This window comes from Gastrolobium bilobum, unplaced genomic scaffold, assembly GCF_033153095.1.
Source record: "Gastrolobium bilobum isolate Gb01-03AN ecotype WA unplaced genomic scaffold, APGP_CSIRO_Gbil_v1 utg1076, whole genome shotgun sequence".
NCBI classification, from domain to species: Eukaryota; Viridiplantae; Streptophyta; class Magnoliopsida; order Fabales; family Fabaceae; genus Gastrolobium; species Gastrolobium bilobum.
The window spans coordinates 164,099-184,202 of record NW_026899578.1 but is presented as its reverse complement, the minus strand read 5'-3'; the positions used below and the strand labels follow the sequence as shown (position 1 = coordinate 184,202).

The following is a 20,104-nucleotide window of genomic DNA, read 5'->3' as shown; positions in this document are numbered from 1 at the left end:
GCGGTTTGAATCAAATGTATGACAAGTAAACGAGAAAATTGGTGTACTTGTTTATTGTATGCTCAACTATTAATATGTATATTCCCATTCAGGTTAAAAATTACTACGTTGCAAGTCACATTTACTATATCTAATGATTTGAAAGTATAAATTTTGTGTGTTTATGTGTATATGTATAATTTGCGGTGCAGGTTATATTTACAAACTTTTTTTGTTTACAAATTCTTACAAACTACACTAAGTACGACCGGTCATACTTTAATCATGCAGTGTACGACCGGTCCTACTTAGTGTAATTTGCAAAAAAAAATTGTAAACGGATTCTATCCCATAATTTGCTCTTTATGCTATCTTTGATAAACTCTAATCTTATAAAATTTTATTTTGGATAATTTTTTTTTAAAGTTGTAATATATGGTAAGGTTAGAAGTTCAATATCTGTCAATCTCTTATGAATATAGCAAATTTATGCAATTCAGTTACATTTAATTAGTATAATATGAGATATCTAATTAAGGACAAGACTAAATGTAAAAACAAAAGAAAGTCATATTTTTAGATGTCACTGATATCGCAAAAGATTTTTTCATAAATAGCATTTCCCATAAATTAATTATATACTTATTCAGTGGCACATACGTACTAGATTTTTTAGATACGTATGCTTCTTAAGCTCTTGTGATTGTGAAGCCAATTTCTACTAGATTTTGTTGGTGTAGGCAAAATCGAAAATGAAATATAGTTATTACTTAACAATGACAAGAAGTGCATGAATTAAAAGGCGAATTGTTTATTGCCTATGTATATAACTACACATAACTATCTACCATTACACAATGAGTTTAACCCAGTTGACAACATAGTCTAAATAGGTAGGGAGAAAATCTGAGTTTGATTTTCATCAAATATATCTTTGAAAAGAGATAATGAGATTTAATTGTGACTGGCCAGACGATTGAAGTTTGTGAGAATATGAAACGCGAAATCACTAGCTACCATTAACATAATTGGTGAAGGACTAGAAAAGAGTAAAAGAAAACAAATAAAGGAAAGAAGAAAAATAAATTATTTATGCCGCTGGTTTTGAAGTTCACGAAGAGTCGAAGACAAGTTAGGTAGGAGCTGCTTGTTTCTGTATCGGTGAAACTATACAAGGGGCGATTAATTAAGGGGTTCACCTATCATTGAGCTCGTGCTAAGATTATGTTTTTTGGTACCTATATTCTAAGTAGTGAAAGGGAATACAAAAGGTACCCGGGGAGAATCGATAATAGTGTGGTTACCCAGAGAAAAATAAAAATAAAACAAAGCTAAAGTTCAACAACACCTTCACAAGAGGGATAGAAAGGTCTCTTTTGAGATCAATGTAAGGGAGAAAAAGAGAAAAATAAATAAATGCCTATGATGACTACGATCTTGTCTTTTAAAAAATATTTGCTAAAGTTTGCACAAGAAAAATATTAATCGATTATATAAACTGATTTTCTAACGTTGTTTCTCTCTCAAATTTGCAATTGGATGTTATGTTTACATTAGCTAACTTCATACTCTCGGAATATTTTTACAATATGTCAAATATAATTATAGAAGTAAATTATACTATCATTTTTTTTGGTATAGAATTTATACTATCATTTGAGTACATGTTTGACATAACTTTTTTTCAGCTTCTCTTCTTAGAAATCAATTTTTTTTTTTTTTACAGAAGCTCTTAAAAGATCTCTTTTTTTAATGAGATAGAATTTTCTCTTACAAATCCAAAAAGATATTATTTTGGGGCTTGGGGAGAAAAAAAATATAGGCCTTTGGGGGAATTTAGTTTTTCTTTTGTAACATGATTCAAAAATAGCTTACATTTTTTTCAAAACAAAGTCGTTTTTAGGCTATAAAAAATAACTTCATTTTTTATAATAGAAAAAACATTAAACCCTTCTTATGGTGAAGGATGAAACAGAAAATTAAATTTTTTATGAAAAGCTTCCAAAAATAGGAGGTTCGAGCCTCTACCTTTTGACTTTTTTTTATAAGAAAAACTCACATTATACTCACATGGTCATCTCTAGTCTAGTGTTGGGCCAGGCAGTTACCATACTCAATTATTGGTAGATCTTTTCTAATCCTATTTTTACTTAAGCATGATCATAAGTAATCACTTCACCTAAAAGCTTAAAATTTTAAGTGATGGATCTTCAACAATTTTATATTATATCTATCTAACATTACACTATAAACATGTTGTCATTTTTTTGTTTTATGAATATTTTGTCCTATCTTTGTTCTCTGAATGCGTGGTCTCTGTATTAGTTGTGTAGTTAATTGAGTGAGGCGTGCTATTATAATATAATTAATTATTAATTTGTAATAAATGATAATTATTGATTGACGAAAATCAACGGGTAAGATATAATTGTAAGAGGTTATAAACGAAAATAGATTGTAAGTATAACCTTCTAATTCTTGGAAAAAAGTTAAAATATTTATTTAAATAAATAAGTATTTCTTAAATACAAAGTTGATATATTTATAACTTGATATTTAGTATGTAAACATTTTTAGTATTATTTTAAAATATATTCAAAATATATAATTATTTTTTAAGTTTTTTTTATTTTAAGTTTTTTTTAGTAATATCGAAATTTGTAATTGAATACCTTTTATGATAATTTTAATTAGATTAGAGTTTGTATAAATTATTTTACCGAATAATTTATTTACAGATTGAGGTTTAAAGTACTGTTAAGCTTAAAAAAATCATATTATTACGAAACATATTTAGTTTTATAGTTTAAGGGATATATTTTTCTTATGTTGTAGGAAAAAATTACCTCATAGTGTAGAAATAAAAGTATAAGTGGGACCCACAGGTAAGAGGAGAGAGAAAAAAGAGTAGTGAGACCCAACCCCTTTTTGTGTGTGTAGGAAAGTTGTTTATCTCATGTAAAATGAGATAAACATAATAGTTTAAATGGGTTTATCATTTCTCCTATAAGATAAAATAAAATTATCTCCTACAATTCTAAAGTTACGTAATTTTGAAAGTTAGGAGAATTAATCGGAGGTTTAATTTTGGTAAAATATTATAATAAAGAAACGAACAAAATTACTAAAATACCCTTAGTTAATTTTGGGGTTGCAGTTACCTTCTTGTAAAACAAGAAACAATTTTCCCATATTAGAGATGTATATACCATTAAAAGCTATTCACTTAAAAACTTAAATTTTTCCCATATTAAAAACTTAAAATATTATAATAGAGTCTCGATGTCACATGTTCGATCCTCACCGCCCCCATTTAATTTAATAATTAATTAAGTCTTATGAAGTTACTTAGCACAGATAAGCGAGCCTGTGCATTGTCCATTCTTCAAGTTCAGTATGCTCTCGTATGAGGGGAACGTGTTAGAGATATATATAACCATTAAAATACCGTAACTTACTAATTAAATTTTTGGGTTGAAATAGTTGTTTACATCCCATATCAGATTTAGCTTTTTAAATAGTTTCAAGCTAAAAATAAGTTAAGTCAAATATGACCAGAGATTTTTTTATTTTCTGCGGTTCAACAAGTAAGAGATACCTTTGTCAATATGCATGTTAAGGTTTGCAAGATTCATATATATTAGCTGGCAATTCTTACTTCATGAAGCTCAAGACAATAAAAATTATTAGAGTGGGGTAAATAATGTGGTCCTTCCCCCTTTCCTAAGATAGTGCACCAAGATAGTGCTATTTCACAACGTTTTGCTGTGCGTAAGGCAGAATAAGAAGATTCACCATACAATTGCTCCTTCAGTCAAAACTAAAACCGTGATTTGTTGAGGGAAATCTGAGTTCAGAATTTATTCAATATATTTTTGAGAAGTAGAAAGAGTTTTTACAGCGACTGAGATTCGAGTCAAGACTAGTCTTATAACCGGTTTAGAAAATTAAAACTTCTAGGAATATTTGAGAACCGACTCGCATAAAAGAGATAATTATGATAGGTATATACAAAAACCGTGATTCTCAGATCGTTAATTTAAAATTTCTCTCATTCCCCTGTCCAGTTATTTTATTAAATTTATTGGACACCCATAATCAAATTATCGACATAATTTATTTAACTACGTAAACCCCATTCACCTAATTAAGAATCTCTTCTGATAAACAGGTATCCTTTTAACTAGGATAGGATAAAGCAAATAAGTGGTAAGTGTAACGAAACTAGCGGTGAAGTTTCCAAATTATTATGCACACTTTTTTACACCAGAAAAAAAAAAGGAGGTAGCTGTGGGATCATATGGTGGCCCCTCCATTTGCATATTTAGTATAGTTGCTGAAAAGTACAAGGGTCAGGGAAAGAGAAGTGATTGCTTCGTCGGTTTGTGCCGTGAAACCTAAGTTTATAAATTGACCAGACACCCCTGGCTTGTTTATAATTATTTGTGACTTGAGCTAGCCAAGTAGCCAACCACTCAAACCCGACTCTGATTTTTTTTTTTTTCCCACAACTTTTTTTTTTCTTCTTCTTCTTCTTTCTATAAAGCCCTTATTGAGCAGAGGAAGAAACCACGTACCATAATCACCATCACTTCTCTACTCTGTTTTTCTTCTCCTTCTACTTCCCCTTTATTCTAATATCCAATAATACCCTGTTTGCACAGTTTCTTCGTTACATTTCTCTATCCACAAGTTTCTAATAACCTTTGCGTTAGCATAAAAAAGGCTTTGAAATTTGAAGGTAAGATAAGATGACGAACTTGAATGTGGTGACTCCTGAAGAGTCATGTATTAACACGCTTATTGCTGTAGCGTCCATTTCAAACTCGCCTGTGTTACCAAGAACAGTAGTAGTGCCAGAATCACTGGCTGCGTTTGGTGGGTTTTTGGGACTGCCCCACATGAAAAGGTTGGAAGGAGCTAAAGTTAGCACATGGATTGATTCAATGAGAGCTTCTTCTCCAACGCGTGTCAAATCTAGTTTACCACCTGCTTCTGAAAACCAAGAAAAAAGTTCTTGGATTGTAAGCACTTTTCTTTTGGAACATCTGGTTTAACTTTATTTATTTTTTTTGGCTATTGTGTATCAATGGTTATATATGCTGACTTGGCTCTGCTCCGATTTTTCAACTTTTTGAAGCTCTATCATCCTTCAGCGCTGAACATGTTTGATCAGATAATATATAACTCGAAAGGAAAGCAGACAGTAATTTTCCTTGACTACGATGGAACTCTCTCCCCGATCGTTGCAGATCCAGATAAAGCCTTCATGACTAGAAAGGTTTTCCTTTTGTTCCCTCGTGTTTCATTCATATCCATATATATAATAAAGCTTATGTTAAATGTTTGTCATTAATTTTTGTCTTTGTTTCCTTAAATTAGATGAGAGCCACGCTAAAGGACATAGCAAGACATTTTCCCACAGCCATCGTCACCGGAAGGTGCAGAGACAAGGTACATTTTCTTCAAAGCAAAAAAATAAAAATAAAAATAAAAATAACTTATTATTGATTATATCAATGATAAATGTTTTTTATTTTTCTCCTCATAAGTAATTGATTTTTTCTTTTTCAGGTATATAACTTTGTTAAATTGGCAGAACTGTATTACGCAGGAAGCCATGGCATGGACATCAAGGGGCCAACAAAAAGCCAAAGTCCTAAGAAAGTGAGAGAGAGAGTTTCTGTAACTAATAAATGTGTTGAAGATTTTATCTTTATGTTCTCTCTGCTTAGCTTCTTGATTTTTTTTCAGGGTAATGATGAATCAGTGTTGTTCCAACCTGCGAGTCAATTCCTGCCCATGATTGATGAGGTTCATTTTATTTTTATTTTATTTTCAAACCTCTATTCCCACCAAATTGGATATTAACTGAGTCGTACGTTATCAAAACAAATTTTCAGGTGCACAGGATCTTGTTAGAAAAAACAAAGTCTGTCCCAGGGGCTAAGGTAGAGAACAATAAGTTTTGCTTGTCCGTGCACTTCCGTTGTGTTGAGGAAAAGGTACCAGTCAACATAATATATAATTGCTCAATTAGTAGAATTACCAAACCCACACGAACACGTAAAAAAATAAAAAAAATTAAGAAATTAAAAAATCACCATTTTAATTATCTAACCATTTTACCCCTTGCTTTTTTCTTAGAGTTGGGCAGCGTTGGCGGAGAAAGTTAGATTGGTGCTCAATGAGTACCCAAAACTTAGGCTCACCCAAGGGAGAAAAGTGCTAGAGATTCGTCCAACCATCAAATGGGACAAGGGCAAGGCTCTTGAATTCTTATTAAAATCGTTAGGTGAGTACATATTCATGCAAAAATAGCTAGCCTTGCTTTTATGAGCCATTTGTCCTAATTAACTTATATTATTCTTTACATTTTTCTAGGATACGAGAATTCTGATGACGTATTTCCAATCTATATTGGTGATGACCGAACGGATGAGGATGCGTTTAAGGTAACAAATGCCGCCACCTTCATAGTTAAAACTAAAAGTATATTGCTCTTAATTGTATATGTTTCACTTATATTTTTTAACTGACTAGTTAACATTATGGATATAATATAATCATCAGGTTTTGCGCGGTAGGGGTCAAGGGATTGGGATTCTTGTTTCTAGAGTTCCAAAAGAAACAGACGCTTCCTACACATTACAAGATCCATCCGAGGCAAGTCCAATATATTATCCAACATAATTCGTAATTTTTTAAATGTTTAATTGGTAATATTGTTTAATTCAAGCATCAGTCTGTTATATCTTTATAATATGAATGGTGAATCTGAGCAATATATAAACAATAACTTTATGCCTACATACAGGTTGAGCAATTTTTGCGGCGTTTGGTGGAGTGGAAAAGATCAAGTACCGTGACACCCACAAGTGTATAAAGTTTTAGATTGTAGACGATCAGTTTAAGGAATTGACACCACCTCAGAATTTGGTGAAGGGGTGGATCTAATTGTATCACTTTCTTGTTGAAAATGGAAAATAACAAATTTTCATAATTTAAATTTTTAAGGACAAAGTCCAAACAGAGAGATTCCTTCACTCGTTTGCATGCGCATGGGGATAGTGAAAGACAGATGTTTTATGCTGCAGTTGCAAATGGCACGTCAACCTTGTTGCTCTTAAATGTACTTATCGTACGTGTGACCAATTTATACTTGAAAAGATAATTACAAACGGCAACTTAAAAGCTGATTTAGACAATCAAATACAAAAATGATCGTTAGTTTAGGAAATTTAATACAGTAATGATCCTTACATAGAAAAAGTCTATCGTAAACTTTACATACATTTCATATTAATCATTTATTAATTTATTATTAAAAAGTCTCCTTTTCGTTTTTTTGCATCCCTTATCAATGGTTTTCCTTCACTTTGCGAAGGTTTGTAATCATCTGGACAAATATAATTACAGTATTAAATAAGTAGTTTTTTTACATTCAAGATATGTATTCAAAACTTCTCAATTTTTATGGAGTATTTCTTTTCCAATCTTTTTGTTTCAACTCGTACCAGACGCAAACTATATTCAAGTAAGAGAATCTATACAATTGAAGTTCATCTTTCAATTGTTTAAGAAATGAGTAATTTCGACCACTTAACACTTGTTTATATCATTATGGTTATGGTAATTGCTCAGTCACTATATATAATTTTGACCTCGATTGTGGCATAAATTTAAGTTTGTGGATATGGGTTACTGACCAAATGCATATGGCATAAGTATTTTAAACTCAAAGGAAATTATGGATAACAGTGTTCTCGGGAACTCCAGCTTATTCAGTTTGACATCCAATTAAGTGAAGGCTAAAGAAAATTAAAGATACAAAACCATGTGAAATCTTGAACTTGGTGTCTCTTACCCTCATTTCCACAATCAGAGCCAAGTCAATCTTTATACAGAGTAGAGTTATATAAAATTCACCAAAAAAGAGTAGAGCTTTATAACAGTTGTCAAGATTCTTTTGCGCAGCCCATCCGGTTGTAAGATATTCTTCTTATATTGTAATGTTATAGTAAAGAACCATCGGGTGATCTGGTGTTTGAGAGATATAATATAATTTTTTTTTTTCTATCCGTAGTCACCAATCATGTTATGCAACCATTTCACATATCAGCTTAAGGTTGTAGGTAGAGGCTCAATTTTTATATTATATATGTCTAACATTTACTTATATACTAGTGTTATTTCTTATTATATACATGTTGAAATATTCAAGTGTGGTGATTGAGTACTGGGCTTAGAGTACTCGGTTAAGGGAGAGTATATCAATGTTGGATTTCACACTTGAGAGAAAGATTGTTAGGATATTCAAGTGTGATGAGTCTCACATTGGTAGATAATGGGCTAAGTGAAGCGTATATAAGTGGATTGACCTGCATGAACACAATGTCTTAAGGTTTTGAGTTGTGACATAGTGTTAGACTCACTTGCTACAATTGGTATAGCTCAGCCTATTGGTGGTGGTTTTCCTCCATGAGCTTCTCCTGATACCCGCCTCACAATACATAATAAAAAATTATTTATATTTAAATATTACGATTTATAGTAAAAATGAAAAAGTGACTGACATAATATACGTATTTGTGTCTAAAGGAGAAGTGTCTTCCTGTGCTTAAAATTTTATCCCTGAGGGGGTGTTTGTTTCAGGTTTTTGAAGAGGATTACCGGTAATCCTTCTTTTGGTAAATGTAATTACCACGTTTGGTAGAAGGAATAAATTACGATTCCCGGATATCCAAGGATTACTGGTAATTTGATTTATAAAGAAAAGTCACTATTCAGATTACCAAAAATAATATGATAATTCGGAATACCAATCAGAATACCAAGTAAAGGGAAAGCACAATAATAAATTTTGAGACAAAAATACCTCAATACACATAAAAATCTAGACCCAATCTATCAATTACAAAAGTAAAAATAGTTTGGGGTTATTTTTGTAAAATAACCTCATATTACAAGTCATATTTCGTTCTAAACCAAATATGGAATCAGTAATTTTTACCCAATATTCCCGGTAATATTTTGGCGAACCAAACACCTCTTTCGTAAGATTCCAAGTAAACTCAATTTCTACTGAATTCCCATTAATCATGATTTCCGGTCACCAAAAAATTTCTCTTGTACCAAACACACCCTAAAGATAACTAATTGTTGTTGCATGGAAAGTACACCGGTAGCACAAGTACTAATTTACAAAGTTGAATTAATTGGAAAGGTTTTTATGGAATTGATTGGAATAGTAATTATAAGGAAACAATTGTTAAATATTATTAATTAAGTGCAGAGAAAAAAATTCAAATTAAAAGTTGGGTCAAAAATCAAGAATAGAACACGCAGTTAGGGTTTCGATTTCTGCCATTTTCCTCCAAACTAATCTAGTTCCCCTCCCAAACAATATTCAAACTTATGTTATCGAACAATTCATCCTTAAATTATTCAAAAACTCAATCCCTTGATATTTTAATTCTTTGACCTGTTACGAATCATAATTCCTTAGTAATCCCTATTAGGGCAAGCATTAAGAACTATGTTACACCGACACTAACACATGACACGACACGCCGATACATTAATTCTAAAAAATGCCACATTTCGACACGTTAAGACACGTTTTGATATTAAATAATATTTTTAATATATATAATATAATTTATATTTAATACATATAATAGTCCATAATAAGTCATATAACCAATCAAATATTCAAATTTCATAACATAAATATAAAATAATAAAAAATCCGTTCCTTGTTAATTTTTCATGTCAAATTCCATAACAGAAAAAATTAATTTATAAATTATTTTTTCATGTTTAGTTAATAAAATAAAATTTAGACCTACAAAAAAAAATATGTCAGATGCGTGTCGGAGCGCTCACCGTGTGTTGTAACGTGCTGGTGTCCTATAAGCATTTTTCAAAAAAAAATTATGTGTTGGTGCTTTATAGTTAAGAACGATGAATTAACCCCCTCGTAAACTTTATTAGTCTATCCCTAAATAACACAAAACCTGGAAATCTATTCAAAATAGAGTCATACACCATTATTCCTACTGTTACGCATAACCCCAGTATCCCTTTATGATTGTCAATTCAAAGAAGAATTAAGAATGATAAGCAGAATAATTGCGCAACATGAAAAAAAGAGGAAAAAGTAAATTAATTTAAGATTCAAAAGGGTTTTATCTAGCCATATCTATAAAAAAACAATTAGACAAACATGACAATTGAAACAAAAATAAAAGAAATCGTAAAGGCTTCCTCAATCTCCATCTCAATGAGGGCGTGGTGAATCTCTATGAATCCCAATTTGATCTCCTTACGTGTAAAGCTTCTGGTCACAAGGCTTTATCTTGGTCCCCCAAAAACTCATTTAGAAAGCCATGAAGGTAATACTTGTAAAGACGTCAACACTAGGAATTAGGAATGGGCTTTTCTTTTTGGGTGTTCAGGTGCCAAATCTTTTAAATGAGATTTCATCTAATTTTTGCAACAATCACGATATTTGTGTCATGAATTTAGCATAGTTAGGCATATTCGCTAAAGCCTCAGCAAAAGAGTATCGTCTCCACGAGGATTGAAGCACCGAGTTTATTATAACTATTCTTTTCTTGTGGGATTAATAAAATTGGTTTAAAGAACAATTGTGGTTTGTAATAAGCAAAGACAAATCAATAAAGTAAAATTAAATTCCAAGATTCTTTTTAAACTTAAGAACAAAAGATTAATGGTTGATCAGAAAATATTTGGAAGAATATTGCGGTAACGAGAAACAAACACATTTATGATCCCCACCTTGTAACTTGGATTAACATTTATATTTAATTTATTCAATTGATCAAATGATCTACTATCTTTTATTTAATTGGTTAAGCCTTAATTCCTTAATGACTTTAACCTTATTAACTCTATTAGAATCCTAATCCCTTAGAAATCCTTTTTCAAGTTAAGCCTTAGAATCAGTGAATCTTTAACGTTTGCGGTTCATGTAGCCTATCCCTAGTGCATACATGAACAGTTACCTTACCTTTTGTCAGGAATTAGAATCTCAATATCCCTATTGAAAACCCTAACCCTTGCAATCCTAATAGATTGATCGGTTCCAAAAGAATTATGAGATGAAGAACAAAACAAGATAAATTCAATTTAAATAAATAACCATAAATTTAACCAAACTACAAGGGGTTCACATTAAGGGTTGTGACCCTTACCACAATAATAAAAGACTAGCCACACATATTCATCTCTGACAAATTAAATAATGCAAAAGAATTCATAAAAGAATAAAACCAGAAGAAACAGAAGATGAAGAAGAATCTTGAATCTTCAGTCTCCCGTCTCCCAAAAGCTTTCTCTCAATTTGTTTTTTTGTGATTTCTCCAGCCAAAAAGATCCCTTGTCTCTGTAATTTTCCACCCTTTTATAAACTTTGATTTCTTGTTTCTGAAAAGAATCTCAATCAGGTCAAAATCCTCTAGAATATTTGATTTTACTTCCGTGTTAGAAAAGCCCATGAAATCAGGAACTGCATTCGCGACACCCGCGCCACCAGCGCTAATTCCGCGCGATCTACGCGGGCAGGCAGTGGACAACAGCTGTGATTGGCGCGATCAGCGTGGATACCACGCTATTTGCGTGAAGATACAGTGGTGTTGGCCCCTTCATCCTCATTCTTGGCACGATCAGCGCCAATGTTGCGCAATTCGCGTGGAAAGGCCGTGATAATGACGCGATCCGCCCCATTCTCACAATGTTCGTGTGAGGTGATTGTTTGCAACAGTGGCTTTTTCATTCTTTCCTCCTACAAAAACATAGAATCAAATTGAGAACATGCCTGAAGGTGATTATCAATAATTCTTTAAAAAGCATAACTTTTATCACTGAATTATTGTCAAATCCTTGCTCTTTTAACCCTTAAATATCTATATGCCGAGGGCATATCATTGTGCCTCCATATCTTCTCAAATATTTAAAACACCAAAAAGCATAAAATTAACTTAATTAATCATAAAAAAACTTAATAACAATTTATCTTATTATTTCAATATTAACAAATTATAGGCATTAAATTCATATTTTAGTCCTTAATTTAGGAGTTTTAAGACTCTATTTTGTATTAAAAATATTACGAATTTAAGGTCTATCTCTAACAAATTAATAAGTGCACGCAAGTTGAAATTCTATTGATTGATGTTTAATTGGATGACAGTTGTTAAGGTATAGTTGTTATCAATGTTAATAAAATCATATCAGCCCGGCCGGGTCAACCTGGAAACCGAAAAATCGATCATATAAGCGGTCTAGGTAAAGCAACGGACCGGCCATGCATGAGAACCGGTGCGACCCGGCCAATTTTTGTGAAAATCGGTGACCCGACCCGATTCCCAATAAAAAATTTCAAAAAAAATTATAATGGACATATTTGAGTATTTTTGTTTATTGACTTACATAGGTTATGTACCTACAATACTAATATTATCTCAATTATGCACTATGGAGAAAATTTTGATTTGATTTATAATTAGAGATGTCTTTTACTAAACCTGAAATCTCGTATCACGATCATTATATTTTTGTTTAATCCTTTATTGGATAATAATGTGTAATTTATTATTTATTATTTTAAAATATTTTATATTTTTATATTTTTTTAGATATTTCAGTATATTTATAATTTATAATATAAATTATAGAATTGCATATAATTATTGGGTCATGTGGTTGAACCAGTGACACAGTACCTCGACCGGATCAATGACCGGGCTGATTTTAATAACATTGGTTGTTATAGGTGGGGTACCGAAAATGGATTATTAAGCATTTATTAATTACTTATTTCACAATAAATGTTTAAAACTTTATTCACCACTTAACAATGCTTCAATATCATGTCAAAAAAATAAATACCGAACCAAGTTTTCATGGGAACATGCCCAGCAGCGCACACAGAAGGTGAGTGGCTGATCAACTTGAAAATAGCTTTAACTGCATTAGAAATTTTGGTAGGGACAATTTTGGCCACCCTTCTGATCTTGCCCTACTGAATTAGATTAGTGGGGTTAATTCAAAACTCTTTTAACTTTGGGGTCAATATAAAATTTTATTTGGTTTATTTATTAGGAAAGAAGTTATACTTACATTCTCTCTTTTTTTATGATCATTTTTATTTTCGTTGAATTAAAATTAAATTAATGGATAAAAAATTGTTATTTATATTTTAATTTAACGATAACAAAATGATTATAAAAAAGAGGTTGTAAATATAAATTAACTATCGCATTTAATTAAATATTTGAATTTTTTAATTTAATTAACAATAGTACGGTTAGTTGAATCGCTCACTATAACTGTATAAAGAGGGAGGGAACAGAAAAAAGTCAATAATTATGTTTCTCATGCATATCCTTATCATCACGAATCGCGTTAGCCTGATCATAAATCCAGGTGTCACTCGCACCAAAAATAAAATAAATAGAATCCAAGTGAGACCAATAAAATCGCATTGTTTGTGTTTTACCCAAAAAGCTTTGTAAATCATGCTTTGGCTTGCGTCTTTTGCAATGACCATGCAATAATTGTTCAAAGGGTATAATTTCAAACCTTGTGTGGAAGCATAAATACTATTTCAAACTGGTAACGTAATGGCTCCTCCTTTGATTATCGATTATACATGTTTCTGTTTTGGTTGCCCACTTTTTCCTGACCTGAATTATGCATAGCATTATTACTAAACTAGCTAATAAGACAACTAACACGTCAAAGGATCAACTCTACCCTAGTCCCTATACCCATCATTGTGTCATGAAGCCCTCAAAGACACTTCCATTATTGCTCAAAACCATATTCCATATGATCAAGGTGCTGCGAACCTAGTCACGTAGTTACCAAACATAGGGAGTTGAAATTGAACGAAATATATATATCCATGACAATAATAGTCTCAGATTCTCACTAAATAACATGCTCGTTTTTGTACCTTCCAACTTGCATACTAGGCGCATATCTATGATCATCCTTTTGACAGACATGAGATTGAAAATGACATGGGCACAAGGAATGAATTTAATAAACTTTAATGGGACTGAGATGAGAGTTGGAGCGGCTGGCACCATCACAGGGAGCCAGGAACTCTAAATCTGGGGCATATTTTATTAATTATGATCATGATTATATGTTAAAGACTGTTCCTATAGCTAATTAAAGAAGAGAATCTGGGATAATAAACTAATTAAGAGAAGCACTTATTACGGCAGAGGGTTGATATTGATTCTAATTCCCAACATCCCTTACAATTAACAATTGAAAGTTCCATCCTTGTTTAATTAGGATATTAAACCTCAACAACAGAGCCTTTAATTGCTCACAAAGAGACGGTGAACTAAACCATTGGGCACCCAGATTTGACAGAGCCCACCTCAATCGAATATCATCAAAGTGGAATCTCAAAATAGTAATATTTTATACAAAGTTAGAGATCTAATTTCTAGTTTAATGGGTTATTTTCAAAGGGTTAGGTGTTGAAAGGGAAACCCACCACTTTGTGAATCTTATAAATGGTTGAAGAGGAGTTGGAATCCACTCAAAATGCTTGATTTGAAGAAGACATTGGGATTCTTAATGGGGACACCAAACATGCTTCCAGGCCTTGGAACCCATGCTTTCATTTTCATACGTGTAAAGATAGGTTGCACTACAGATTCAGTCTCTCATCATTGGTGCCTTAAACTGAAATAAACCAAGTCTTAGAAGCTCCAATTATTGAAAGAAAACCGCCACTCCCCAACACATCCAACTGAACCCCTCATCACTCTCTCATTATGCTAAAGTCCAACAGCTTTCACTCATGTAAAGTATTATTCATTACTTGTGAATGATAAATTATATAAAGCGTGCTTGCTATATATTCATTTTCCTATTATGGGTGATATCGAGGCAATTTAAGATTTATATACCTTTCAGCTCTAAGTTACAACCTTTGTGCTCCCAATAAAACCACACCTGGGAATAAAAAAATATCCTAGAAAGTTTAATTGCTAGAATACGCTCTGCGTTCATAAGTTGACAGACCAAACCCAACTTAAAGGGGATATATTTAAAACCTTTAAAGTTCCCACCTTATTAAAATACTCTTGCGTCCTCAACAACTAGGGTTATTGTTTAATTATTAGTCAAGTACACTGTTATTATTGCTTAAACAATAAGTTATATATGGTTCTCCGTCATGCTTTATTTTTCCATAGAGGTACTCAATAATGGATGGATATACATATAAACGTGTCTACAATCTGCAGAAGGACTTGGATTGGTCCCCGCATTTAGGGTCGAGCATATATATCGGTGTTCATTGTTATATTATGCAAATGCGCCAAAATATAAGAAACGTCGTACGGTGTTGATTAATGGTATATATATTGTTGGTTAGCACCGGTTGGGAATTGAATAATTGGATAAGTACGTTTATTACCAGCTGTTGCTGTTGGAGGGAGCAAAATAGTGGGGTTTTTTAGTTTGCATAAAGGGGTTATTGCTGGTATCTAGCCCTTCATTCATGGTTGACTCATTAGAAGGACAAAAACCTGAAATTGATGATAAACTATATAATAAAAAAATAATTATAAAAACAAATCGCTGAGCATTATAGCATAGCTTTCGGCTACCATGCATCGAGCCAGCTCTTCAAATGGGACAGATGTAACCATAACGAGCATTCGAGCAAGCAGCTAACTTTGATGACTATACAATGCCAAAGAAAATGCTTGTATGGGCTGGCATTTTAACCTTTCCTTACCTAGAAGCTGCAACTTTTAATGAGTAGTAGCTCCATATAACACGTACACACAACTCAGTGCTTAAGAAGGGTGGCCTTTGGATATGTGCCAACAATTTTAACGTTTCGTTTCTCCTTTGCAAGTGCTCTATTTTGCACTTTATCATTATTGTTGTTGGAGTTAGAGAATAAATTTGCCCCACCTTCAAAAATAAATAAAAAAGTACAGTTACCCTTCTTTTCTTTTTTTTGAAAAATGATTTTTCTAATTTATTACGTCTTCTTTTACCATTAAGAAAAATTCTACTCAGGATTAGTTCATGAGAAGCTAGTAATGTCAAAACGATATATTAAAAATATAAACAATTAATTCGGAACTTATTTAAACTAGAATTTTGTGCATAAGTCTAGATAAAATTTATTTTTTCCAAGTACATTGCTAAGTCAAGCCCGCGGAGCGTACAAGCACTTGGGCATTTACAACACAGTTTAATTTTTTTCAAAAAAAAAAAAAAAATCATTATATACACCAAGAGGTAATAAGTCACAAGGTTATTTATTTGATTAGAGAAGTTTGAATGAGGGTAAACTATCTCATTTTAAAATTAGGTCATTAATTTCAGCCAAAACTTGGAAAGCACTTGCACATTGTCTACGAAAAGAAACTGTTAACAACAAATTCAAATTCAAATATTTTAAAAAAAATCAGAGGTGAACTATAATTTGAAATGTTAAAAATTTAAAAAGTAAAAAGCAAACAAACAACCAAAACAGAAGACTAGACCTGATTTGGGGCAAATTAAGTAATCTATTCTTTTTTATCTATCTCTGCTTTTACTCTCCAATTAAAATATATATCTGATAATTCCCATTTACAGGGTTGCTTTAAGTTCACTTCTAATGTATTTTTATTATTTATTTATTATTCTTTAAATAATTAAGTGTGATGAAATTGATTTATTTATTGTTGATTTATTTTATGTGTACATAACAATCCTGAAAGACCACTAACTTAGAAGCCTGTCAAATAAATTAGCCCAATCACCTCATCGGGCCTCCGAAGCTGTTCAGATATCTTTTCAATTTCATTTTAAATAAAAAAATTTAATAGTTCTTTACTATAAGATACTTTGTTGTGTTAATGTGATTGTTGTAACAGTTTATGATGAATAGTGGGAAGTAGTAACGGAAAAAAAACTAAAAGAAATTAGAAAGAATCTTTCTCTCTTTCAGTTACAAGGTACCCAAAGGTGCCTTCGGGAAAAATTTAATATGCTCCAAGTCCATCACTTATTCAGTGGTTCCTTTTTTATAAATGAAAATTTTTCTTTCATTTATACCATTTTCTTTTTGATTTTTTTCTCTTCCATCCCTTCTTTTTTTTTTATTTTGAGAAAAGATCACCATAGTCCAGGCCCACTAAATACCTTCGCGCTCCTTTGTTAGATATTTCTTATATGCATGCAGGGGAGATAAGTTTGCTTCCAATGAGTATTTTAAACAGTAGATGAGACGTTTCGTTGTTCAAAGTTTAATTTCAGATCCAACCAATAATTATTATTTTATTTTTTTGACGTGATGATATATTTAGGTTTTGACAACATAATCTTATCAATGAATCACCCGCTATTGATTTCGAACAAAGGTGTCGTGGGATTTCCTCCAAATTCTTGATTGATTGCCTCCCTTTAAAAAAAATTAATAATAGAGAACTCGTCATTGGAAAACAAATTGTTTAAGTGCCTTAATTAAATAGTTGAAAATCATCTACTATTTCACTTGCTCATCAAAAAGCTTGGAGGAGTATATATGATGATTTTGGAAAAATTAAAACAATGAATGGAGAAAATAGAAATTGACTTCAAATGATATTATACACCAACATCAGGTTTTGTTACTATTTAAGAAGCCTTTTAGTCAATCTGAGTCACAATCACAAGAGTTCTCCTAAATGCTTTGTGATGGTGTGACCTTATATTTAAATTATGCTTCCTTGTTAGATTTGTCCACTCCATTTCCGCTATTGATTGTGCAGTAGTTTTCTTCTTTTCAGAAAATTTGATGCACACAGTAGCCAATTCATATGACTATACCCATGATTCATATACATGTATAAAGGGATTTGCATTTGTCATTTAACACGACACAACAAATTTTTCTGCACACAACATTTTGTGGGATCTACATTTTTTGAAAAAAAAAAGAAATAAAAGAAATTACACACACAAAACGAATCTCTATAATAATACACAATCATTTTTTCTACAACATAACTCTTATAAAACCCATGTATAAAATACTACCATCCTTATCTTTACGTTAGAGTGACTCACTTCCGTTATACTTGTGATACAGAACTCATTCGTAGGAAATAGCGTCCCTCAACCGCAAAAAGCAAATACAAGAAATTATAATTAAGCATCTAATATTCGCAAGGGGTGTAATAAAAATATACAACTTATATACAACTTTTTTCCGATCACTAAAATATGCACGTTGGGTCAAAACCAAAACATCATCGAATTGAAGAAGAAAACTTTAAAATCTATAACACCTGGGTCACAAGTCAAGATGACGAGGAAGCAGCAACTGCTGATCAAGCAGCTAGTGTCGTTTGGTTTGGCATTGTTGAGAAAGCACACGAGTAGTGGTTTTCGCCAATGTATCCACCAGCAGTTGGCACGTAACGTCGTATTTCATTGTCCCACTACGCAACAACCCCATTCTCATTCGTGCTAGGACGTGAATGGTTAAGGAGAATGCGACATGCACTTTGTTAGTATCGCTTTTCATGCTTTCGTCCACCTCCTTAGGGAAACCAGCTTTTGAGCCTTTCAAAGCAACGCCAAACACTGTTGAATTATGATGTGGTTGATGGAAAGTTGGGTAGGCTCCTGAAGCAATTCCTTGTCGCCTTAAAGAGAGGGAAACAACCCCTCCTTCTTTATAAGAAATGTCCACTTTTGAATTTGGATTGTAGACTTGTAAAGTGATGTTGTATTTGGGGTGGGGTGTGGTCTCTAGGAGAAAGCGTTGGATGGAAAACCTAGGGTCCTTTGGTGTAAGTACTATGGAGAAAAGGCCACCAAGAAGGCCTCCAATAAAAATGACAATGGCGATGAACACAATGATTAACACAAAACACCAGCAGCGTGTTTGTTTAGTATCCCTCGAGGGAGGGTTTCGATAGTTCTCAGCGATACGGGCATTTTCTGGGGGCGGAACACGGTAGATTTGATCCTTGGGGACGTGGACAACGTAGGTGCCGGGGTCGATGTTAGGTAACTTGGGTTTGGAACTATGGCTATTGTTTGCATAATGTGGTGGCGGGTCCCGCTCCTCCATGGGAGTATGGGGAGCGGTGGGGAGGAGACAAGGAAGAAGGGGTCGTACGACGTTGTGATGTTATTAGAGAGGAAAAGTGGGGTGTAGTTTGCTTGGGGCATCAAAGTGGCGTTAGTGTATGCACTACGCATGAGAGAGAATTGATAATAAGTGATTTAGAGAGAAAGTAGTAAAGCTTTGGTTGAAAATAAGAGACACGGGAGACATCCCAATATTAGGTTAGAATGTTAAATATAGAATGCCACTTAAGTAAAGGTCCATAAATATATAGATAATCAAATATTTTTTGTTTTCTCTATGATAATAGTCATGAAGATAAAAACAAAATTCCAGAATTACGTTTGCATACATGATAGAAATTAAAAAATGATCCCATCTATCATGAGTTTGTAACTCAATTGCTATCGATCTTTTTAAAATTGAGTGGAACATTGATGTTAGAGATTTGATTTTCCAGGCCAATTATTACTCTCCTATATCGCGTACTAACACTTCTAATGAAAAAAGAAATGAAAGTAATTACCTGTAAGTGCATTTTTTATGTAAAAATATAAACCCAGCCTAACATTAAGAGCAAAATTCCTATCTAGGAGCTATGCTTGTTAGTGGTGTGATAGATCACATCCTGGGCTTTCATTTATTTGGTTCCGAAAATGGTCAAGTTAAGTTTGTCCAATTGAAACCATATATGGGATGGAGGCCATTTTCGGACAAACTTAACTTTAAAAACGTAATGCCTAATGGGCCTATATCGCGTACTAATTAGGCCCGATATTTTGTATACTGTTGAATAGTAGTAATTTAATAGCCAGCCCATTAATGGCAAACCCAAATTGATATAACATGAATATGGGTGAACTTGCTATCAGCCAATAGAAGTCCAGCTAAAGTGGTCTTGAGTTCAAATCCTATCTCAATACTCTTTAGTTTTCTATTCTGAATTGGACGCAACAAAATAAAATCACAAAATTAAGATTTTTATTAGCAACCGGTCAAAAATGAATT

The 20,104-nt window shown here is 32.5% G+C and overlaps 2 protein-coding genes across 2 annotated transcripts; one reads left to right on the top strand and one right to left on the bottom strand.

Annotated features, from left to right (window-relative positions):
• Positions 1–4,681: 4,681 nt before the first annotated feature.
• Positions 4,682–6,865, top strand: LOC133291651 (probable trehalose-phosphate phosphatase C). Its single transcript, XM_061489952.1, has 10 exons — positions 4,682–5,003; positions 5,120–5,260; positions 5,362–5,433; positions 5,554–5,646; positions 5,734–5,793; positions 5,883–5,984; positions 6,127–6,274; positions 6,364–6,434; positions 6,553–6,645; positions 6,797–6,865. The coding sequence occupies exons 1-10, from the start codon at positions 4,731–4,733 to the stop codon at positions 6,863–6,865; spliced, it is 1,122 nt and encodes a 373-aa protein (XP_061345936.1). The 5' UTR covers positions 4,682–4,730.
• An 11,493-nt stretch (positions 6,866–18,358) lies between these two features.
• Positions 18,359–19,099, bottom strand: LOC133291650 (NDR1/HIN1-like protein 13). Its single transcript, XM_061489951.1, has one exon. The coding sequence runs from the start codon at positions 19,097–19,099 to the stop codon at positions 18,359–18,361; it is 741 nt and encodes a 246-aa protein (XP_061345935.1).
• Positions 19,100–20,104: the final 1,005 nt, after the last annotated feature.